This window comes from Elgaria multicarinata, chromosome 21, assembly GCF_023053635.1.
Source record: "Elgaria multicarinata webbii isolate HBS135686 ecotype San Diego chromosome 21, rElgMul1.1.pri, whole genome shotgun sequence".
NCBI classification, from domain to species: Eukaryota; Metazoa; Chordata; class Lepidosauria; order Squamata; family Anguidae; genus Elgaria; species Elgaria multicarinata.
The window spans coordinates 10,093,918-10,118,697 of NC_086191.1; the positions used below are offsets into that span (position 1 = coordinate 10,093,918).

Sequence of the window (24,780 nt, forward strand, 5' to 3'; positions counted from 1 at the left end):
CTGCCCCTACAGTGAGCCACTAAGCCCTCTCCCTCCTGTATCAGCCCCCCACCCCGCCCATGTGCCAAGGTCCACCTTTGATCTCCCAGGCTCTTCGCATGAATAGCTTGGGTTGATTTAAGGAGGGATGACGCAAATTCATGGAGGAGGAGGAGGAAAAGGTCTATCGGCTATTAGCCATGATGGCTAAATGGAACCTCTAGTTCAGAGACAGTCTATCTGAGTTGTTAGGGAGGGCTCTGGCCTTAATGCCCTGCCTGTGGGCTTCCTGCAGGCACCTGCTTGGCCGCAGCCGGGAGCAGAGTGATGGCTTAGAAGCACCTTCCTTGGGCCTGATCCAACTCAAGCTCTTCTTAGCTACTCTCCGTTCCAAGGCCTGAGCCTCAGGTGACCTGGCAAGCCCTATCAGGAGGTGTCTTTTCACTCCAGAGGGATTTCATATGGTTTATCCGCCCCCGTCCCAGTTTCCCGGCATCTCGCCAGAGGAAGCAGCCAACCCAAAGGCACAGCAAAAGTGAGGTATCTGAAGTAGGGTTGCAGTTACAGATGCCAAGCTCCTGAGCAAGGGAACAGCAGCTTAGAGGCAAGGATTCAGGGTAGATGTGTTCCCACAAAGTCAATTAAATGAGTCACACAAGAGCTCCTGCCAGGTCAGGTTATCAGGGAGCCCTCTGGGCAAGCAGGCGACCAGGGAAGGTCCGTATTCAGGCAAGCCTGATGGGCTGGCCCTCAGCAAGGCGCTGCCGCCGGAGCGCAAATCGTCAGGTTGGGCTCGAACCACCACTGATGCCTTCCTAGCCTGCAGACCGACACATCGGCGAGAGCCTCCAAGTCTGCCATGCCCAAGGACTGCTGGTGCGCACCGCCGCACGAGACAAGTCGCGAGGGGCCACCGGAGCAAGGCCCTGCTGGGCCGCGTCCTTTGGTTGACGGGAGAATCCAGAGCGAGCCGGAACGATTGTCCTCTACGGCGCACAAAGGAGTACAGAGGGTAGTCCGCCGGGGTTGCCCTTCGCCCCACAGCCTGTGGAGGATTCGCCCACAACCTCACGCTCCCCCTCTGTCTTCCCAGTCGGAATGGGAGGGGGTCCCGAGGAAGCTGCGGTCCAGTTCTTCCAGGCTGTTCCGATCCAAGGCCACCACCGTGAAGAAGCCGCAACGTCGGACAGTGGAAAGGGCCCCTCCCAAGCAGCTCCTTACAGGTTGCTTTCCCTGATGAGTCCGCTAAGGCTGTGGGGGCGCCGTCGCTCCAGCCGCCGACCCGAGAGGAGGCGGCGCAAGGAAGAGGTAGAGCTTAGGTCGCCGCAGCTCTGGAGGTGCATGCCCTCCGGAGGGCACCGTTCAACCCCCATCCTCGACACCTGAAACACCCCCGGCGGAAAGAAACGTTAGCTCTTTTCAGGCCAAGGTTCAGCTCTGCAGCATGAGAAACCATATTAAAGGGGAGAGAGTCTCTGAGCACGCACGGAGTGACCCTCTCGACAAGCTTCCACTTAACTGGGATTTACGAAGCAGGGTTTCCAAAGCAAAACCGTGGCACCCTGGTCATGGCAAGCCCCGGCAGCTATTTTTTCCAGAGGGTTTTATTATTAGATTTATATCCGGCCTTTTCCCCTCTTGCAACGTGGTTCTCATGCTCATGCCCATGCCCATGCTCATGCCCAGGCTGAACTGGGCATGTTTAGCCTGGAGAAGAGAAGATTGAGGGGAGACCTGATAGCACTCTTCAAATACTTAAAAGGTTGTCACACAGAGGAGGGCCAGGATCTCTTCTCGATCCTCCCAGAGTGCAGGACACGGAATAATGGGCTCAAGTTAAAGGAAGCCAGATTCCAGCTGGACATCAGGAAAAACTTCCGGACTGTTAGAGCAGTACGACAATAGAAGCAGTAACCTAGGGAGGTGGTGGGCTCTCCCGCACTAGAGGCATTCAAGAGGCAGCTGGACAGCCATCTGTCAGGGATGCTTTAGGGTGGATTCCTGCATTGAGCAGGGGGTTGGACTCGATGGCCTTGTAGGCCCCTTCTGACTCTGCTATTTTGATTCTATGATTCCTCCTCTCTAGTTAATCCTCACAACAACAACCCTGTGAGGTAGGTGAGGCTGAGGGTCAGTGACTGGCCCAAAGTCTCCCAGTGAGCTTCACGGCCAAGTGAGGAACGGAATCCGCATCCCCCAAGTCCCAGGCTGACACTCTAACCACGACGCCATACTGGTTAACCACACAATAGCTTTTCTCTGGTGGGTCAGATAGACAAAAAACTCCCCCCAAAAAACACTGCTAGGGGACTTAGCACAGGTTCTGTTTGGATCTCTACAACTCTAGTTCACCCGGAGTTCCCTGTGTTTTATAAAGAGAATGGTTCTTGTGAAGGCCAGCCCAAGACAAGTTTCGACTGCAAGGTGCCAACTGCACTGCATGATCAGCACCGGATCATGCTTTCTGGGGAGGGCGTTTGACCAACCGTACCGCCTCAACATGGAAGGTTCTTTCCCTAGTTGTCACATGAGTAGACAGCCCCTTGAGAACTCTTCTACGGATCCTAAGGCATGGGCAGGCTGGTACAGGGAGTGGGGTTCCTCCTGGAATTTGGGGGCGCAAGCCATTTAGGGCAGGGGTGGAAACACCTCTGAGGGCCAAATTCAAAGCTTTGGGGGCTCTGTTCCCAAAAACTGGGAGGAGCTAAGGGTCAAAGGTGGGGAGGAGCCAAGATTACAAAAGAAATACCACAGATGCCAACGTATTCTAGCTCAGAGCTCTTAGTGCCAGCAAGTAAAGCTTAGAACTGGCATTTCAACCTTTTAGAATGAGGGGGGAAAGCGCAAGCAATGATTAGTCGTTGGAGATATGGGTGTGTGGTTGTTCACGGAACTCTGGAGAATCAGATTGGAACCTCAAGAAGGGCAAATCTGATGCCTGGGACACCTCTTCCGCATTGTGGTTTTAGCAGCTCTGTTGTCAACCACCTTTAATTGCGTAACTCTGATATCTGTATCAAGTCCTGGTTGGTTTCCGAGCCCAATTGAAAGCGCTGGTCATTACTTTCAAGTAGGCGCTGTACAGAAGAGCCCTTCAGACCTTAATCCCAGGAAAAGGCCTCCAGTTCTTTGACGAACTGCCCTGAATTTGTCATTATTCATTGCAAAACCCAAACAGGAACCGATTTCAGTCCCTCGTCATCCTGTTTTACAAGCTCTCTTTCTCAAGAGTTCAAGCTATTAGGTTGTCTAACAGCGTAAATGTTTCCTGTGCACTTCTCAACTCGAGAGATCCACTAAGCAAGAGCACCTGCCTGTCAAAACCAGGGGAATTTTGTTGTTGTTGTCGTCGTCGTGATCACGAGACTAATGTCTGCTAGTTTTTCTTTCCTGTCCCTTAATATTTAAAAATATTTGGGGCTGACACACACTTGCGTACAGTGCTTTCAATGGGCCATGCTCACGTTTTGCAATTGTGAAACGCTTCTTGTGAAAGGAACGCAAGGCGTTCCTTTCACAAAAAGGAACGCCTCCTCCCATATGTACCTGCCCGGACCTTAAGATCATCTACAGGGGCCCTTCTCCGTGAGCCCCTGCCAAAGGAAGTGAGGCAGGTGGCTACTAGGAGCAGGGCCTTCTCCACTGTGGCACCCCGGCTGTGGAACGAGCTCCCCAGAGAGGTCCGCCTGGCGCCTACACTGTCCTCCTTTCGTTGCCAGCTGAAGACCTTTTTATTCTCTCAGTATTTTAACACTTCATTTTAACTTAAATTTAAATTTTACTCTTCTAACTCTGTATTTTAATCTTATATCAATTTTGCTGCGTGGTTTTATCCTGGTTGTGCTTTTTATACTGTATTTTGTAGTTGTGCTTTTAACCTGTTGGTTGTTTTATTACGGTTTTAATTTTTGTGAACCGCCCAGAGAGCTTCAGCTATTGGGCGGTATAAAAATGTAATAACTAAATAAAATGAAATAAATAAATAAAAAAATAAGCAAAACAACATTCTGCACATCCCTAGTCCTGCTGTGCCTTCCTGCTGAATTTGCTGCTAACTGTGGGTTGATATCTTCAAGGCCCCTCTCTCTTTTTAGGGTTCTAGCATAGCACAACATTCCCCACCCCTTTGCCATCTTGCAGAGATCAGATTAAATTGCAATCTCCTTGGGGCAGAGGCGTTGCCTTTTCACCCTGTGTTGCTGAGTCCGTCATAGAATCATAGAATAGTAGAGTTGGAAGGGGCCTACAAGGCCATTGAGTCCAACCCCCTACTCAATGCTGGAATCCACCCTAAAGCATACCAGACAGATGGTTGTCCAGCTTCCTCTTGAATGCCTCTAGTGTGGGAGAGCCCACAACCTCCCTAGGTAACTGGTTCCATTGCTGTACCGCTCTAACAGTCAGGATGTTTTTCCTGATGTCCAGCTGGAATCTGGCTTCCTGTAACTTGAGCCTGTTATTCCGTGTCCTGCACTCTGGGAGGATCGAGAAGAGATCCTGGCCCTCCTCTGTGTGACAACCTTTTAAGTATTTAAGTCATTAACATTGATGCCGTTGTGATTACAGCACCAATGATCACGATTCCATTTTCATGCTAAATAAAGGGACAGAGGGGAGTGGGGGGGGGGGAAGCCCCTGAACTATCACCGCCTGACGGAAACCTACTGAGCGCCGTACCTGTTTGCGGCCCCGAGCGCTGCTGCCGCGGCCGGCCGTTTCTGCCCCCGCCAAAACCAGGTTGCGCTTGGATCTGTGCAGAAAGCGGGCCATGAGCCCGCGTGTCCCGCGGCACACCTTCAGGTCCCCTAGGGAGCGTGTGGCGGTCTTGGACAGGTGCTGCGGCACCTTCCGCGGCACCTCCAGCTTGGCCTTCCCTGCTGGCGGAGCGACAGAGGGTGGCCCGCGGAGCGACGGAAGCAGAACGCCAGCCTCTGAATACGGCCCTGGGGAGAGACAAAACACAGGAGAGGTCAAAGGGGGGGGGGCAGGCACAACGAGCGTCCTGAAAGCAGCATCAGACGGGAAAGGATAGAGCCCTCAAAGGATTATGTTAATAATCCATTTATTTGTTGATTTTTATTTGTAACATTTATATACCGCAGAACGTAACGGAATCTCTCAGCGGTTCACAACAGTGAGGGCAGTATTCCATTATATCAGCTTGTTTCATAATACTGATGATTCTTGGATATCAGTAATAATAATAATAATAGCAGCAGCCGCCATTAGGCTTTCATGTACTGCTGATTCATAATTAAAACGATGCAACTAGCTCGTATGGCAATCAAGTAAAGACAATCTGTACTCCTTGAACTCTGAATCTAGTGAACGGATTTGTCCGTGATGTGCCAAGTTCAAAGATGGTAATCTCAACTCGACTTGAGTGCTCTCCGCCTTCGCCTGCACCCCGCCTGTTTATGGCAACGTAAACACTCCCCCGGGCAACCCCTCCCCTCCCCTGTACCTGCTGAGGAGTTGGATCCGCCATCGTCCGACACCTTGGTGCAGAATACTTCTTGGAAGTCGCTTTCTGGGGTGGATCGGGAGAGCGGAGTGATGGGACGAAAACCAGGAAAGAAAGGATTAAGGTGTGGGAATTTAGTTCAGGGATAGGGAACACTGGTTTTCCATGCTGAAGCCCCCCCCCCAAAAAAATGCTAAAAAGCATGCAACTGAACAAAAATTTTACAATCCAGTCCAATAAAAATAAATATATAGTAATGTAAAATGTGAGCTTACTTTATACACTGCTGTGTGGATATTTTCTGTCGTATTGGTTTGTCACTCCTTGTAATATTTTTGTACAGTTGTATGCTCCTTGGCATTTATTTTTCGGTTCTTCTTCAACTGGTGCCCTATTTTTTGTCTTTCTGGGCTTGTGAAAGACCTCCCCTGCTGGTCTGTGTGGACCACCTTTCCCCCAACCTGCTGCCCTCCAAATGTTATGGCCTTCATGTCCCATTAGCCCCAGCCAGTATGGCCAGTGGTCCAGAACCCTGGGAGGTGTCATCCAAAACATCTGGAAGGCTCGATGTTGGGGAAGACAATCCTGACAACTGTCTGCACAAGGCAGCTTTCTATGTAGCCCACGTTTACAGAACAGGGCCTGTTCTCTTGCCACAGATGGGGAACATCAGACATGGGGGCCAAAACCGGCTCTCCTAGCACCCTAATCCGGCCCTCCGGGGTTTTCCAAGTGGCCCCACCCCTTCCTTTTGGCCCCACCCCCTTTCCCCCAACTGCCAATCATATAGTGATGTCCCTAGCTTTCGTGAAGTTTTTCCCCATTCTAGAAGGTTGAAAGGCGTCTCGGAAGGCGTAGCTACTGAGAGCTTTACATTACCCCTTACCAACCTGCCTGGTCACTGTGGTCATTGAAGAGCCTTTAGTGTGGTGGCCCCTTCTCTTTGGAAGTCCCTGCCCCTGGAGGTCAGGCAGGCACCAACCCTAGGCTGCTTCCGACACCTGAAAACAGCTCTATTCCAGGACGCCTTCCTCAACTGACCAGCCAGGTTTTGTTGGTCTGACTGTCCTCTTCCATGTTGTTTTTCATTTGTTCCTGGTTTTGTTTTTAATTTGAGCAGTTGGTGCCTGGATAGCCCAAAGTGGTAGAAAACCAGGACAGAATTTAAAAACATAACTTCCTGTTGGCTTGTGCCCTGGGGGTGGTCTGTCTCCCATTCTACCGCCCCCCCCCCCCATGGCACCTGGAAATGAATATAGTGATGGAGCTGCCTCTGGTACGTCTTCTCTCTTTGACTTCCAGCCCGGCAGCTATTCAAGACGTTTGGGAAACATTCTCCCGGGGGCCAAATGCCATCGCACGGCAGAATCTGCCTGAAGGCTGCCAGTTGCCCATCCCTGGTTTACAATCCAGTCAGTTCCCAACCCAGGGATGCCCACGTGCACTCTCAAAATGACAAAAAAATTAACACACCCACACTGGCTGTCCCAACCCAGGCCATTTCCTCTCGCGTCTCTCTTCCCCAGCTTGCCGCGCTACTCACCGGTGTCGCTGGCTGTGCTAATTCCAGGATCACTGTGAGAGCGCTGCAGGGGACACTGGACTGAGGGCAGGCGGCAGGAAGCTTCGCTGCTCCGGCGCGGCTGCCGCCCAGGGCCTTTGCGCCCCGGAAGCGAAGTCTTGGCCTTCACGCGCACCTCAGGGAAGCAGGGCCCTACGCTGTGGCCCAGGCCTTCCAGGCGGTGGCAGCTGTGGGTATGGGCACTGCCGGTTTCCAGCAAGCCCTCGTAGCCCGTGCCAGGCGTCGAGCAGGAGTAGGAGCGCTCCCCGCGGAGGCGCACCTGCGGCGTCTCCTCAAAGGGCCCCTGGGGGTGCAGGCCGCACTGGCCACAATCCACACTCAGGCAGTAATCAGCCCGGCTACGCTGGATGGAGCGGAACAGCACGTAGTCCACCGAGCAAGCTGACCCGCTCGCATCCAGCAGGCACGAGTCCTCGGACGGGCTGCTCTCGCCCGGGATGTCTACAATCTCCGACATAATTAAGGAGCCACTGTCCATGGAAACCGCTGTGGAGAAGAAAGACGGGAGGGGAAGAGACAGGCCGTCAGGAAGAGAAGTGCAGGGCTGCAACAGGCAGCAAGGCTTGATCAGATATGGCAGAGAGGCGAAGGGGAGAGGTGGACTAGGGCGGCCCCTCGATGAATCCCACCCCCACTGCATGCCATGAACCCAGTCCACCACTTGCAAACCACCCAATCGCAGTCAGGCAATGTGAGCCAGACCCTGAGAGGGCTTTGACCCTTCAAGGTGGCCTGGAAACAATTTTAAATGGATATTGTGGGGGGCTGGATAAATCTCTGGGTTTTGCTGCTTGCTTGACACTGCAAAACAGGGTGGCCACCTGTCCTACTTTACGGAAGGCGGTCCTCTGTTTGAAGGTGTCCCTTATTTGAAAGGCTGTTCAGTTGAAGCACAGTTAAAAGATAATGAACCATAAGGGGGCGTGTATTGGCTACCAGTCCAGGTCCCGGCCCAATTCAAAGTGCTCTGGTATTAACATTTAAAGCCCTGAACGGCTTGGGGTCAGGCTATCTGAAGGAACGCCTCCTCCCATATGTACCTGCCCAGACCCTAAGGTCATCCTCAGGGGTCCTTCTCTGCGAGCCCCTGCCAAAGGAAGTGAGGCAGGTGGCTACCAGGAGGAGGGCCTTCTCTGCTGTGGCACCCCAGCTGTGGAATGAGCTCCCTAAGGAGGTTCGCTCAGCACCTACATTATATTCTTTAGATGCCAAGTGAAGACCTTTTTATTCTCCCAGCGTTTTAAGTCTATAAATGAATTTTGCTGCATTAAATTTGTATTTTAAAATTTGTATTTTTGCACTGCTGTGGTTTTTATCTTGGTTCTGTTTTTATATTGTATTTTATATTATGGTTTTATACTGTTGTTTTGTTTTGAATTGTCTTAATTTTGTAAACCACCCAGAGAGCTTCGGCTATTGGGTGGTATAGAAATGCAATAAATAAATAAAGTATGAGAGAGGGGGGGGAGGGTGAGAGAGAGAAAGAGAGAAGGGGGGTGAGAGAGAAAGGGTGTGTGTATGAGAGAGGGGGCGAGAGCAAAAGAGAGGGAGGGGGTGAGAAAGAAAGAAGGGGAGAGAGAGGGGGGGGTGAGAGAGAAAGGGTGTATGTATGAGAGAGGGGGCGAGAGCAAAAGAGAGGGAGGGGGTGAGAAAGAAAGAAGGGGAGAGAGAGGGGGGTGAGAGAGAAAGGGTGTGTGTATGAGAGAGGGGGCGAGAGCAAAAGAGAGGGAGGGGGTGAGAAAGAAAGAAGGGGAGAGAGAGGGGGGTGAGAGAGAAAGGGTGTATGTATGAGAGAGGGGGCGAGAGCAAAAGAGAGGGAGGGGGTGAGAAAGAAAGAAGGGGAGAGAGAGGGGGGTGAGAGAGAAAGGGTGTGTGTATGAGAGAGGGGGCGAGAGCAAAAGAGAGGGAGGGGGTGAGAAAGAAAGAAGGGGAGAGAGAGGGGGGTGAGAGAGAAAGGGTGTGTGTATGAGAGAGGGGGCGAGAGCAAAAGAGAGGGAGGGGGTGAGAAAGAAAGAAGGGGAGAGAGAGGGGGGTGAGAGAGAAAGGGTGTGTGTATGAGAGAGGGGGCGAGAGCAAAAGAGAGGGAGGGGGTGAGAAAGAAAGAAGGGGAGAGAGAGGGGGGTGAGAGAGAAAGGGTGTGTGTATGAGAGAGGGGGCGAGAGCAAAAGAGAGGGAGGGGGGTGAGAAAGAAAGAAGGGGAGAGAGAGAGGGGGGTGAGAGAGAAAGGGTGTATGTATGAGAGAGGGGACAAGAGCAAAAGAGAGGGGGGTGAGAGAGGGAGGGGGGTGAGAAGGAAAGAAGGGGAGAGAGAGAGAGAGGGGGTGAGAGAGAAAGGGTGTGTATATGAGACAGAGGGCGAGAGCAAAAGAGAGGGGGGTGAGAGAGGGAGGGGGGTGAGAAAGAAAGAAGGGGAGAGAGAGAGAGGAAGAAGATAGAGAATGGGTTGTGAAGAAGTCAGTATGTATAAGTGTTTTCGTGCGTGTGCGTGTATGGGGGGCACACACTGGCAGGGGCTCAGTCCACTTTGTGCAGCGCCCCCCCCCCCCCCGCAATGAAGGCTGGTAGCTTTGATGCCAGTGGGGCAGTGAATCTGCTCTGGGTTTCAGTCAGAACCAACGAGGACTCTAACGGAGCTTCCAAGGTGCCGAATCCATTTTGTGTTTAGGGTTCAGCACCTAAACACCGCCCCCCCCCCCCCCCCCCCCCCGACAAGAAGGGCTATAAGACATTTCCTGTTTCAGCTAAGGCTTTGCCTGAGCCAGGATGCCCTTCCTGAGCCTGGTGCGTTGTTCGGCTTCTGGCTTGGACCCTTGAGTTCTGGCATCTGGTTCCAGGCTCCCCTCTGGCCGCTTGCATGAGGCACAACCCTCAGTGTTTCACAAACAATGTTCGCTTCTGCTCTGCGCTTGGTTAAGGGTCCTTTCCCAGCCAGTCCAGATCCACCCTCGCTGCACGCAAGTCTGCCTTACCTTCGCCACTGAGCACGACGGAAGGGACCTGGTTGCAGGAGCAGGGGCCGTGCGAGGTGTCCGTGAACTGAGAGTCAAACAGCGTCACCTGCAGGGCAGAGGCAGAGAACGTCACGCAGGGATAGGCGGCCCGCAGCCGGTATGCTCTTCAATGCGGCCTGCATGAGCCCCAAGTGTTTCCTCCAGGGAAGCCCAGAGGTTTGGGTTGGGACACACACACACCCCGGGCAGGCTGGAATAGGTCTCCAGGCCTTAGATTCTACAGCCTTAAAGGCTCCAGTGAACCCTGCATTCTGTTTCATACGATGACCAGCCAGGTGCTCCCAGGAAGAGCATAGCGCTCAAAGGCAAGCGCTCTCCCTGCAGTATTTGATATTCGGAGATAGACTACCCCTGCACATGGTGGTTCCATGCTGCTGTCATGACTAAGAATCATAGAATCATAGAATAGCAGAGTTGGAAGGGGCCTACAAGGCCATCGAGTCCAACCCCCTGCTCAGTGCAGGAATCCACCCTAAAGCATCCCTGACAATTTGCCTGAATCCTCCCCCTTTTTTGTGCAAGGAATTGCTGGATCGTGGGCATGGGGGGAGCCAGAGAAAAACACGTTGTGGTTTTCTTCCTTACTCCCCCACCTCTGCTTCCTCCTCCAACTTTTGGAGCTAAAGAACCTCTGGACTTGCCCTAAAGTGATCTGTCCATGCAATGTTTTTTACATCTCTGCTCCTGTCCCATTGAATCCCCGTGCAGTGAGACCCTCTCTCCTCCGTACCTGGCTGTCCCCGTGAAGTCCCATGACGGCCTCATAACTGGGAGGGAAGTCGGTGGGGTACAGCGGCACAGGGCTGTCCATGGAACCGTTGTAGGTAATGCTGACAGACAAAAATGACAACGTCAGCCGTGGAATAACTTTCCCCTCCTTGGCTCAGCAACTCTCAAAACTTGCCGACGTCTACAGCTGCCTCCCCACATCACCACACCACATTCCTAACTGAGGTTGCCAACTTTTGTTACAGGCCTCCGCTCCTCTACTCTTGGGTGCCGACACAAGCAAGCTTGTTAACCTCGGGGCTGTGAAAAGCCCCATCTGCTGAGCTACGAGTCAAGAAGCTGTTCGAGGCGGAGGAGCAGGCTAAGCCATCACATACACCAGAACCTGGTCAGTTGGTAACCTTTTCCCCCCGAGAGATTAAACCAGAACGGGGCTTCTAGTTCTGAAGCGGTGACTGGGTTGAGTCTGTTGCAGCAGAAACAAAGTGGAATTCCTGCAGAACTTTAAAGACAGAGAGTCTGTAACGAGAAGCCACCAAGGCGGAACATCTCTGCGGGTCTTGTCATAAGCAGCCACCATTTTTTAAAATAAGAACATCAGAAGAGCCCTGCTGGACCAGACCAAGGGTGCATCTAGTCCAGCATTCGGGTCATACAGTGGCTGACCATACGGAAAACCCACAAGCAGAACCTAAGTGCAATAACAACCTCCCACCCATGTTCCCCAGCAACTGGTGTACCTAGGCATAGTGCCTCTGATAACTGCAGGTAGCCATTGATAGTTTTCTCCTTATTCAGGGGCATGCTGAAGCTTGCCATTACGTGCGAACCCAGCAAGGGTGGGTTGCTGGGGTGACTGACAAGCCGCCAGCCACCCTAGAACAGCCCATGGGTTCTGGGTGGCTTCTCAAGAACCCCCCAACAACTCACCTTTGCCAAGTTTGCACCTAACGACAAGCTACGACATGCCCTACGTGGCATGAATATTCAAAATGGTGGCCGCCACCCCTACAAGAAAACCCACAGGTTAATTCCCCCACAACGGCTTCTCGTTACGTGCAAACTCACCCGGACTGACACTAAGGCCTTAGCTAGACCTAAGGTTTATCCCGGGATCATCCCAGAATATCCTGTGTGTCATTTACATGAACAGGGGTGACCCCGGGACGATCCCGGGATAAACCTTAGGTCTAGCTAAGGCCTTAGTCAACAAAATCTGAAGCCGCAACATCCCTCTTAACCTTGAAGGTGCTGTGGGTTTTCTACGGCTCCTTTTCCCTCTCGCCAACCCCTACGCACCCCGAAAGCCACCCTTGAGCTTCCTCCTTTTAACTCCCTCCCCTGCCGCACCCCACTTTCCCGGTCATTGCACCTTTGGGCATCAGTCTCAGAACTGCAGGTGTACTCTGGGGGGTAATAGGGTGGCGGTGGTACCGGAGGTACAAACTCGTCCAGGTCCAGCATATGGTGTAAGTAAGTGTCCGGGGGAGAGGTGCAGTCCAACGTCACGGAGCTGGAACGTGGCGGAGAGAGCTGGGAATGGGGAAGAAGCAGGGGAGGTTAGGGGGAGCGGGGCAGTCGTGCTCCGCACATGAAAAGAACTCAGATCGGTTCCAAGTTTGTCCCGCTCGAGTAGGGGACAGGGCGCCGATCCGTAGAACTCACCGCGTGGAGAATGTCCAAAGAAAAGATCTGGATGCAGCACATGATGGCGGAGAGAGTGCACACCATGATGGCGAAAATGGTCAGGCCGCAAACGCTGAAGAGCAGGTCCTAAATCCGGGGGGGGGGGGGGAGGGAAACAGACAGTAATCACAAGAATGAAAGAAGAGGCGCAGCTCAAAGGAAGAGGTCCCAGGCAAAAGGTCCCAGGCTTATGGATTTCCTTAAATCCAGTCTGTCTGGTTTCACGTCTCAGGTGCCTTCTGTCCCGTCACCCGCTCATTAATCGCATCGGATTTTTTTTTAGCTCTATCAGAATTTGGTTCCACTTCCATTAGCAATCTCACTTGTGCATTAGCAATGTCCTGCCATGTACATTTGCTCATCTTTAAGGTACCAAAGGACACTTTGCCTTTGCTGCCACAAGCTATGGGGGGCCCACCTTCCAGAATCTCTCACCCAAGACCAGCTTTCCCCAACCTGGTGCCCTCCAGAAGTGTTGGACTACAACCCCCATCATCCTCAGCCAGCATACACTTTGGGAGTATGGGAGCTGTAGTCCAGAGGGAACCAGGTTGGGGGAAGACTGCCTGCTACATGGCAGGCAGGAGCAGCGTGGTCTTCTCCATGCTAGGAATTAGTTGTACCTGTCAAATTTGGCAAGTGGGTGAGAAATATGTTTGGTTCGCTTTTTGGATGAGTGCTTAACAAAATTTGCAAATGTCTTCATAAACGACAAATTCAAATTTAGAGCATTTCTGCATGAGGTTTTTAATCCCACACCTGTCTGAGGCTTCCGCTTCCGGATTCTTTGCGGGACTAAAATCAGCTCCTTTACACGTGCTTCTTTTCTTGGGGGTTTCTTTTTCTGCTTTTCTATATGTTTCATTACATAACCACTAGATGGTGCTGTGATATAGTGGAATTGCACACCATAAAAATAGCGGCATTCTGCAAAATACTAGACCTTCCTAGTTTGGAAAAAAGACGCGATATTGGTCACAAAGCACGGGGGAGGCCCTGGAGGAGGATGACATTGTGTAAAGGACTCCCAAACTATCGTGAGTGAGCAATCATGAGCACACAACGAAAGCCCTGTAGAAAGGCTCTCAAAAGATTTGAATGAGGGAAAAGGCAAAAATGACAGATTCATCCAGTCCTACATGCATCAGCTAAGTCTACTGACAGACCTGTCTGCATTAAAGATCTCCACTGTCTACTCACCTTGAGGACTAGAAGGACTCTGGTACAATTTGGATCTGGCTCTGAATTATTTCTGCAGGGAGGAAACCCAGGTTCTGAGGAGGAGTAAATGCACTTCTTGTATAAGAAGTTGCTCTGCAGAAGAAACAGGGAAGGTTTGTGCTTGCACTGCTAACATAATACGACAAAAGTTTTGTGCATGCATGCAGTCGCATTGCACTATAGGTTTTGTAGTCTCCACCCTTTCTCCGTTACTGTCCTATACGTTTGGAACCGCCTCCCAGAACACCCTTCATGATTTCTCCTCCTAGCCTTTGCAAGTCCCTCTGCAAAACCCACCTCCATTCATGAAACCCTTAGAAGTCCCCATAGCAGAGTTGTCGACCCCCAAATCTGGCCCACCTGGGGTTCCAGAAAGCTATGCCCCCTTCCCCTGGCCCCACATCCTTTCCCCTGACTGTTTTCCACCCCAAAAGTTGAAAACACCTCTCCTACAGCTTAATAACTTAGCTTTTAATCTAAAACATTCTGATATTTTGGGCCCAGCCATCCCCACTGGGATGCCCCCATGACATTCTCCAAAACTGAGTTCGGCTCAGGCCAAAAGAAGTCCCCACAGCTCTGCCCTATAGCCTATTGCATCACTATGCTGAACTCAACGTCACCAAAACAAATACATCTCGTATTCTTTTCCCATTACACCCCCGTCTCCATCTCCCAATTCCCCATTCTCTGCTGTCTCCCCAGTAACCATTTTGAGACTAACCCTCCCCTTCCTGGTGCCCTCCAGATAAGTTGAACTACAACTCCCAGCATGCCCAAGCAGCCATGCATATGTAAAGCGCCATGCACACTGACGGTCATAAATACATATACACTCTACTGTAGGGATGTTTGGAAATTTGGCACTTTCCGGGCTTGATGGATTTCTTGCATTCGTGAGCCACGCTGCTGGTTTCCGCCCCCCCCTCCCCAAACTCCGGGGACTTTTTTTGCCACTTTCATTTTGGTCAGGGGCTGCAAATTGCGCAAATTTGCGTAAATTGCAGGCATGATTTGCGCAAATCACACCAATTGGCACAAAAAATGTAGCCGTGATTTGCGTAAATTGAGACATACAGAAAAGGTCAGTTGTCAGAAAGTGGAATGAAGTCCGGGGTGGGTGTGTCACCGATCTCCCCCCCACCCAAAATGGATTCTTCCAACATCCCTGCTTGACAGTTCCAGGTCGATGCATGCTTGGGCCATTGCAGTGGTGGAGGGGGAACATTTATGGGGCGTTCTTGGGGAAGAGGGTACAGCGGCAGCAGGCAGGGAAAGGCTTAAGCAGCTACACCACCCCGGTCGGTCCCATTCCATCCCCCCCCCCCCCCGCCATGCTGATTTCCCGCCGGGGAGAAACGGACGCCGCCACGATGCATGCGTGAGACGTATGTGTAGTTCTGCTCTCGGACAACCCCCACCTGGGCTCTCAGGCTGCGCCGCCACCCCTGCTCCTTCCAGAGCGAAGAACCGTCTTGTCTTACCCGCTCGCAAGCCTCCAGGGACTTCACCTGCTGGGCGTATTGGCAGGAGAGGATGGAGCCAGCCAGGCTAAGCATGACTCCTAGCACGGAGAGGAGCGTGAAGAAGGTGATCTGGGAATGGGGCGTTGGGGGGGGGGGGAGCAGAGAGAAAAAGAGCAGTTACGTCCCCATGGCAGAGGAGGGAAGGAGGCACAGCAAAGGGTGCATCCGGAGGGCGGGATCCCTCCCCACCCCGACCCCCAGGGCAGCAGCAGGCAGCTCCAGAGCCCAAAGCTCACTCACTCACTCACTCACTCACTCACTCTTTCACACACAGGGCTGATGTCAAGGGTAGGCATGACTAGGCCCCTGCCTGGGCCCACACCCCTGCAAGGGCCCACAGACAAGAGCCCCTTGGAGTTGTCCCTCCTCTTCACCACTGCAACTTGCTCATTTTCACACATACACACACACAGCCATTCATCATTCCTCTCTCCATTTTCCTTTTCTCTTTCTCTCTATTTATTCTCTCTCTGCCTCCTTCTCTCTCTCTCTCTCTCTCACTGCCTCTCTCCTATTCTCCCTCTGCCTTTATCTTCCCTTCTCTCTTTCTCTTCCTCTGCCTCTTTCTCCCCTTTTCTTCCTTTCTCTCTGGCCCTTTCTACACCTAAGGATTATCCCAGGAAAATAGAGGGATCATCCCTGCCTGCTCCCAGGATTCCCTGTGTGTCATTTGCATGCACAGGGATGATCCAGGGACGATCCCTGGAAAAAAGGCCTCTCTCTCCTATTCTCCCTCTGCCTCTATCTTCCCTTCTCTCTCTCTCTGTCTCTCCTATTCTACCTCTGCCTCTTTCTTCCCTTCTCTCTCTCTCCTATTCTCCCTCTGCCTCTGCCTCTTTCTTCCGTTCTCTCTCTCTCCTATTCTACCTCTGCTTCTGCCTCTTTCTTCCCTTCTCTCTCTCTCTCCTATTCTGCCTCTGCCTCTTTCTTCCCTTCTCTCTCTCTCCCTCTCTCCTATTCTCCCTCTGCCTCTGCCTCTTTCTTCCCTTCTCTCTCTCTCTCCTATTCTGCCTCTGCCTCTTTCTTCCCTTCTCTCTCTCTCTCCCTCTCTCCTATTCTCCCTCTGCCTCTGCCGCTTTCTTCCCTTCTCTCTCTCTCTCCTATTCTGCCTCTGCCTCTGCCTCTTTCTTCCGTTCTCTCTCTCTCCTATTCTACCTCTGCCTCTGCCTTTCTTCCCTTCTCTCTCTCTCTCCTATTCTACCTCTGCTTCTGCCTCTTTCTTCCCTTCTCTCTCTCTCCTATTCTACCTCTGCCTCTGCCTTTCTTCCCTTCTCTCTCTCTCTCCTATTCTACCTCTGCTTCTGCCTCTTTCTTCCCTTCTCTCTCTCTCTCCCTCTCTCCTATTCTCCCTCTGCCTCTGCCGCTTTCTTCCCTTCTCTCTCTCTCTCCTATTCTACCTCTGCTTCTGCCTCTTTCTTCCCTTCTCTCTCTCTCTCCCTCTCTCCTATTCTCCCTCTGCCTCTGCCGCTTTCTTCCCTTCTCTCTCTCTCTCCTATTCTGCCTCTGCCTCTGCCTCTTTCTTCCGTTCTCTCTCTCTCCTATTCTCCCTCTGCCTCTGCCTCTTTCTTCCCTTCTCTCTCTCTCTCCTATTCTACCTCTGCCTCTGCCTTTCTTCCCTTCTCTCTCTCCTATTCTACCTCTGCCTCTTTCTTCCCTTCTCTCTCTCCTATTCTACCTCTGCCTCTTTCTTCCCTTCTCTCTCTCTCCTATTCTACCTCTTCCTCTGCCTCTTTCTTCCCTTCTCTCTCTCCTATTCTCCCTCTGCCTCTGCCTCTTTCTTCCCTTCTCTCTCTCTCTCCTATTCTGCCTCTGCCTCTTTCTTCCCTTCTCTCTCTCCTATTCTCCCTCTGCCTCTGCCTCTTTCTTCCCTTCTCTCTCTCCTATTCTCCCTCTGCCTCTGCCTCTTTCTTCCCTTCTCTCTCTCTCTCCTATTCTGCCTCTGCCTCTTTCTTCCGTTCTCTCTTTCTCCTATTCTACCTCTGCCTCTTTCTTCCCTTCTCTCTCTCCTATTCTACCTCTGCCTCTTTCTTCCCTTCTCTCTCTCTCCTATTCTACCTCTTCCTCTGCCTCTTTCTTCCCTTCTCTCTCTCCTATTCTCCCTCTGCCTCTGCCTCTTTCTTCCCTTCTCTCTCTCTCTCCTATTCTGCCTCTGCCTCTTTCTTCCCTTCTCTCTCTCCTATTCTCCCTCTGCCTCTGCCTCTTTCTTCCCTTCTCTCTCTCTCTCCTATTCTGCCTCTGCCTCTTTCTTCCGTTCTCTCTTTCTCCTATTCTACCTCTGCCTCTTTCTTCCCTTCTCTCTCTCCTATTCTACCTCTGCCTCTTTCTTCCCTTCTCTCTCTCTCCTATTCTACCTCTTCCTCTGCCTCTTTCTTCCCTTCTCTCTCTCCTATTCTCCCTCTGCCTCCTTCTCTGCCTCCTCTTCTCTCTCCCTGTCCATCCATCCTCACCCCATCCCACGGCCCCCCGCACAGCAACCAGGTCTTCAAAAACGCTTCCATTGGCCCCTCCCTGCCACCTGGAGGGAAGAGCGAAGGAGGGGACGCTGCGCTAAGGAGTGGGATGGGGGAATGTTTTCTACAGCAGTCGTTCTTTTGGACAGACCCCCCTGCACCACTCTGGTTAGAAATTGGTTTCTTGTTTGGACTCCGGAGTAGGGATCAGGAATACGAAGGCTCAAAATACCACTGGGACAGAAGCAGAAGAGCATAAGGAGAGTGCCCCCCGGGATCAGACCAAAGCCTCTCTAGTTCAGTATTCTGTTCCCCATGTCCATGGGATGCTCAGGCCTCCTCTGCTTTTTGATCCACCTACATCTGGTATTGATAGAGTCTCTGCACATGGAAATTCCATTTAGCTCTTACAATTAATATCTATTGATAGACTCCTTCTCCTCCTCCTCCGGTACTGCTATCACGCCATTAGCAACCTTAGTCAACAACACTGGTGGATTTTAATTAAATCATTGATTAAATCTGCACACAGCTTCATAAGAATAGAACAATCGTTTTGAAGCACCGGGGTGGGGTGCGTGGAGGCGCGTGCATCATCTTTGTTTTTAGATGATGCACACACATAATACAGGAAGCAACGTTTTAGAAGAGGCATGCCTTCCTGTGTGCAGAGAAGGAGATATAGCTCTTCTCTATCTATCTATCTATGACCAGTTTTAAAATCTCTTCACTGGCTGTCACTTAGGCCATAGCTAGACCTAAGGTTTATCCCTGGATCGTCCATGGGTCAAACCTGTTCATCTAGGTGTCACACAGGGGATCCAGTGCTCAGGCAGGGGCGAACCCTGGAAGATCCCAGGATAAACCTTAGGTCTAGCTGTGGCCTTAGTTTCCGGGCAAAGTATAAAGTGTTGGTGATCACCTTTAAAGCCTTACATGGTTTGGGTCCAGGCTACCTGCGGGATCGCCTTCTCCCGTACAATCCGCCCCGCACACTCAGGTCCTCTGGGAAGAATTGACTCCAGCCAACAAAAACAAGGCTGACAACTATGTATTACCCAGAGGACCTTTTCTTCTGCCGCTCCCAGATTATGGAATGACCTGCCGGAAGAGTGTTGTCAACTTAACAGTCTTCCGGATTTTAAAAAAGCTATAAAGACTGATCTCTTCCGGCAGGCCTATCCAGTGGAATTTTAAGATGCCTTTTAACTTAAATTTAAACTTTGCTGTTTTAATTCCACATTTTAACCTGTATCAATTTCTGCTGTGTGGTTTTAATCCTGGTTGTGCTTTTGATATTGCATTTTGTATTCGTGTTTTTAAATTGTTGGTTGTTTTTATGTTCTTCATGGTTTTAATTTTTGTGAACCGCCCAGAGAGCTTCGGCTATTGGGCGGTATAAAAATGAAATAAATAAATAAATAAATACGGCTTTTAATAATGTATTCGTTTTAAATGTTTTAATCAATTATATGTATTTTATAGCATTTGTGTTGTACCCCACCTCGATCCAGAGGGAGAGGTGGGTAGCAAATAAATATATTATTGTTGCTGTTGTTGTTGTGACTCCGTTGTGGATTTGTTTGGGCTTTTCTCCTTTTTCCTCTTCTGTTTTGCAATGACTTTGAGCTGAATCGTTCAGTGGCTTTTCAAACAGTTATTTTCCTCTGCATAAGTGGGTTGAACTACTTAATGGCTGTTCCTTTTTCCAAGAAATTCAAAGTGCTTCAAAGCCCTTGGAAGTTCGAGCCTAGGTACCTGAAGGCCCACATTTTTCCACATATTCTGCCCCACATGCTCCGGTCATCATCTGAGACACAACTTAAGATCACCCAGCATCATAAAGCTAAACGGGTATGTCACAAGATCTCAAAGCTTCTCTGCCAAACAAGAGGTTTGCCAGGCCCTGACACAGTACTATTCTAGGCAGCAGGGCCGGCCCCTACCATGAGGCAGACGGAAGCAGCTGTCTCAGGCGGTCGATGGGGTGGGGGCAACAGTGAGGTCGCGGCGCAGGCAATCTCCGGAACCACCTCACCCATAATGCCTCACTCTGAGGAAAGACCCCTCGTGTCTCAACACTGAGGGGCGAGATGGGCCAGAAATCACAGGACTGCTGTAGCCAAAAATTGCAAAAGGAAAGGAAGAGGCAGAAGAGGGAAGAGGAGGAGGAGGAGGAGGAGGAGGAGATGTATATCTTGTGCCTGCCCTGGCTGTCTGGCCTCCTGGTCTTTTCCATTTTCCAATGAAGCCTCAGTACTCACCACAGGGGTGAAAGGGCGTCTCCAGGATACTATGCCAACGACTCCGGAGAACGCCAACTACAGAGAGAAACACACAGAGAAGGGAAGTTAGCACGCATCAGCCCTGCCAAAGATCCATCACTTGCACGCATTGCCATTTTGTCCTCAGCCTTCGCTGACCAGGAGAGCGGAAGCTGTGAGAAGTCCTTTCCAGCCCCACGCGCCCCATGGGGGAGTTCTCTTTCTCAGGGACAATCCCAAGGTTGCTGGTCCTTGTCTCTGGGAAACCGTCACCCTTGTTTTACCCGGGGAAGGTCATATTTCTCATGCATACAGTCTATACAAATAAAAGAGGATGTGTATTTGTCTGCCCATGTCCAGCAGTTCCGTGGCATCATGTATGAATGACACATCATGTAAAGAAGAAAAGAAATGCTTGCCTGTCCTGAATCAACTGCCGGTTCGTTATTTGTCATCTTTTATCGTCTGTTTTATTTAGGCTGTCATCTTGTATTTTGCATAAACAGTCACTTTACTTTTATAAAAATACATGAACAGCAGTGCTGAATTCAACCAAAGGCCTAAAATATAGTCGCATTCCATTTATAAGAACCTAAGAAGAGCCCTGATGCTGGATCAGACCAAGGGTCCATCTAGTCCAGCACTCTGTTCACACAATGGCCAACCAGCCATCGGCCAGGGACCAACAAGCAGGACATGGTGCTACAGCACCCTCCCGCCCATGTTCCCCAGCAACTGGTGCCCACAGGCTTCCACCATGGCCACCTCAATGCCTCCCTCTCATGTCCCCCAACAACTGGTATTACGAGGCATTTGGCCTCCAGGAGCAGAGGTAACATCTAGCCATCATGACTTGCAGCCATTCTAAGCCATGAATCGGCATGGTGGGGCAGCTACTGAGGACCCACACCCCAGCAGGGGCCCACGGACAGGAACTCCCTGGACATGCTCCTTCTTTTCAGCATTGCAACCTGCTTGTCCGCTTGCCTCCCACCTGGTCCAGACAACGGTGCGGGTGAGAAGGAGGAGGAGAAGCAGACGCCACGGCCTCCTTGCTCACTAGCTCTCTCTTCCAAGCGAGGAAGTGGGAGCTGTGATGAACCAGAGGAGACAGAGCAGCTGGTCAAAATGGCAGTGAGAAGGGAGACGCAGAGGGAGGGGGGCACAGAGGGCGTCTTCCCCAAAGGGCCCTCCAAAACCCGAAACCGGTGCTTCATCCGTGAATTCATCTGATCCCCCCTTTTAAAGCAATGCTTTGGTGGCCGTTCTGTTGCAATAATAAATGTGCTACGCTACTGCCGATCAATGACGTTGCGGGAGTCGGAGTTATACTGTTACAAGAGATGGTGAAAAGCACTTTTCTATCCTCTATCCTCCACCCCACCTATCACCACCACAACCACCACTAAAAGAGGCGTAGGCACAAACTAATCCCTGTGCCGTACTCCTTCCTTATAGGAAGGGAAACTGGGAACAGTTGCTGGGAACAGCCCTGGGCTGACCCCCGGAGTGAGGTCAGGATCTCTCTATCCCAGAAGGCTTTCGGGAGACGTTGCATTGCTCATCTCTTTGGTATGACCCTTGGCAGCCGAGAGGAATGCGATGGCCCGAGGGATGCTGCGTTTATCGGTAGGCTGTGGATTATTTATTTTTTTAATGGAGTTCATTCACTCTGAATTATTAATCACTGTGTTTTTTATATTTGATGCAACTCAAAAAGTGGCTAATGTAAACAGCTTTGGACATAGGAAATGCAGCGCAAACATTATTTTCAAGCCAAGGAACGGACACACTTTGGTTCACGGGTGTTGCTAAAGCTGGGACCCTCCCTATGTTTTGGACTACATCTCCCAGCATACCTGCTGCCTGGGGCTGATGGGAGCTGTGAGTCTGACAGCATCTGGAGGGAACCAGGTTGAAGAAGCTGGCGCTAAAAGGTTTCAGCCCTTCCTCCCTAGATATTTCTAGAAATGGAGTTTCCGAGTTGGGGTGGCAGGGGATTGTATTGCGACTCTAATGCACGTGAGCGTGAAACGTGCCAGCATGGATGCCGTGATGCACAGCCTGCCTGATGTGGCTTGCTAAAATAGGATAACATATGCTTTTAAATTGATTCAGGACAGGCTATCACAGAGCAAATAGAATACAAGGTTGAGCAGGCTGGCTGGAGCCTTCTGCAATGAAAAGACAGCCTCGCTGGATTAGACTAAAGGTCCATATAGCCAGTGTATGACCCATACGCTATGTTCAGCATCTAAGGCCCTCCTCTGGGTGCCCCCTCCAAGGGAGGCTTGGAGGGGGGCAACAAAGGAGAGGGTCTTCTCAGTGGTGGCCCCCTCCCATTATGGAATGCTCTCCCCGGTGAGGCCCGCCTGACGCCAACATTGTTTTCTTTTCAGCGTCAGATTAAAATGGCCCTTTGGCAGCATTGGTTTCAATCAGGTCCTAGATTGCCTTTGGCTGATTGTATAAAAACACAAGTACATTCTTGTAGTTTGTTTTACTTTTGGGGGTCACCAAAATTGCTTTTAAAAACAAAAGCTCCCCCTCGCCTCCTGCAAGAGTCACAATAAAAGAAGCTTTTAAGAGAGAAAGCGCTTTTCTGGATGAGGCTGTTAAGACACTGTATCTACTTCTGGTTTTGTCGCAAAATTAAGATTGGATTTCCACACTGAAGTTTTCCTTTCTTGCCTTTCCACTGCAAAACCTCTAGATGGCACTGTGGTATAGCGGAATAAGACAGATACACTGGTGGGGACTTGCACTTTGTTTTCGGATAATAAAAAAAAAAACTGCATTTTCCATGCTTCACCACCACCACCACCCTGCAAAAGGGCTCTTTAAAAAACAGAAGCAAAGGTGAAAGGTTACAGCAACGTCTAAAGCCTTTACAGTGCTGGCTCCCTAACTGTAGTATTCTCCAATTAGCTGGTGCCTATTTTATTGTCTTTCCAGTGCCAGGCGAAGATGATTTTCATTTTCTGGAGCTGTTAACTGACAGCTTTGTGTTTGCTGTTCCTTATTTTATTCCTGCTTTTTAAACTTCTGTTTTTAGCTGCTGGTCGTATCAGGATTAATGACGAGATTTTTAATCATGATTGTTTTTTTAATCGTGGTTGGAAGGTTTGGCTGATGAGCGGCAGACTGGAAATCAGTTACATAAGTAAGTAATGGGCCTTTTAGAAATGCCGTCTTCAGGTCCCTTTAAATATTTCAGTAAATGGGTGAAAGAAGAACCGTTCACACATTTATCAATAAGAGGGAGCCAGTGTGGTGAAGTGATTAGAGTCCTGGGTTCTAGTCGCCACTCGGCCATGAAGCTCACTGAGGTGAGTTTGGTCCAGTCCCTGACAAGAATGTAAGAAGAGCCCCGCTGGACCTGACCAAGGGTCCATCTAGTCCAGCACTCTGTTCACACTGTGGACAACCAGATGCCCACGGGAAACCCACAGGCAAGACAGGAATGCAACAGGATCCTCATGCCCATGTTCCCCAGCAACTGGTATACATAGGCCTCCTGCCCCTGACACTGGAGGACTAGTAGCCATAAGGACTAGTAGCCCTTGGAAGCCGTCTCCTCCACGAATTTGTCTACTCCCTTTTGAAGCCATCCGAATTGGTGGCCATTGGCGATTCTCAGCCTAAGCAACCTCACAGGGTCGTTGTGAGGACAAAATGGAGAGGAGGAAGATCATGTACCCTGCCTTGAGCTTCTTGGAGGAAAGACAGGACATAAATGAAACATACAAACATATAAATACATCCCCCCTCCACCTACCTGCCCCTCAAACTCCATCTTGCAAGACACTCACCGGAAAGCCAGCCCAGATAGGACAAGAACTCCGAATGGGGTGGTGAGAGGGCATGTTGGTGGTGACCAGCAGACTCAGCGTCACGATCAGAACGCCCAGGATCATCTGGATGAAGCCGAGGAGGAGGAGGATCTGCAGCCAGGCGCGCCGGACGCGCAGGTGAGTGAAACTGCGGGACGTGCGTCCGGTCAGCGAGTAGCTCGAGTCACTGCGTGAGGGCATGACGGTGCCCCAAAGGAGGGAGGCTGGAGCCAGCCCAGAAACAGCCAAGAACAGAACCGGTTCCAGTTCCTGGGAATTGGACTCTAGCTTCTGTGTTACGGAGGCCCTGTTTTGAAGAAGAGAGGCATCTGGCTGTTCTTCTCCTTTCCCCAAAATAAGTAGAGTGTGTTTTGTTTTCTGTTTCCTTAAGTTCTTTAAAAAATACACACACACACACACTCAAGACTCCAAGCTGATTTACTTCTTGTTCCTGCTACCACCTTTAGAACCGAGAGGGCCTTCACAGTGGTGGCTTCCCAACGGTAAAATTCTCTGCTAGCTGGTGCCCGTGGTCTGAGAAAAAAGGACTGAGGCTTAATTGGAGGCAACTACAACAGCTTCGTCGGAATACCTCTGCCTCGGAAGTCCTAAAAAAGGGTGGCTCTGGGCATGCACAGAATGCCTCTTCCCTAAGTAAACACAGATTACACAAACACATACGTCTGGGATTAGAGGAAAGAGATATCAGGCTAGAAAGGGGTGGGGTGTCATGGAGACCTCCTCCCCAACCTCTGTTACTTTTTTAGAATTTAGCCACCGGAGAGGGCAAAGCGTGTATGTCAGGGCATGACCCCAGGAAGAAGCAGATGAGAATTTTGGGGTCCTATCTTCTTCGAAAGCCACTGCCCAGGATTGGGAACATCAGCGCTTAGTTACAGGATGGGGGTCTGCTAGGATCTAGGCCCCCTAGGCTGCCGAGTGATGCTGAAAAAGGGGAGATGGAAAACTAAGCAAAGAAGAGTTTCTCTGTCCTTCAGCACAGCTGGGCTCAGCGACATCCTTCCACGGGATCAG

General features: G+C 50.9%; 1 protein-coding gene across 1 annotated transcript; it reads right to left on the reverse strand.

Moving 5' to 3' along the window:
* Window positions 1-1,098: 1,098 nt before the first annotated feature.
* Window positions 1,099-24,007, reverse strand: ENTREP3 (endosomal transmembrane epsin interactor 3). The gene is made up of 12 exons (XM_063145956.1): window positions 23,725-24,007; window positions 19,913-19,969; window positions 15,157-15,267; window positions 13,652-13,765; window positions 12,431-12,538; window positions 12,138-12,298; window positions 10,767-10,866; window positions 9,995-10,082; window positions 6,987-7,511; window positions 5,405-5,509; window positions 4,657-4,910; window positions 1,099-1,361 (listed from the first exon to the last, which is right to left on the reverse strand). The coding sequence occupies exons 1-12, from the start codon at window positions 23,944-23,946 to the stop codon at window positions 1,197-1,199; spliced, it is 2,010 nt and encodes a 669-aa protein (XP_063002026.1). The 5' UTR covers window positions 23,947-24,007; the 3' UTR covers window positions 1,099-1,196.
* Window positions 24,008-24,780: the final 773 nt, after the last annotated feature.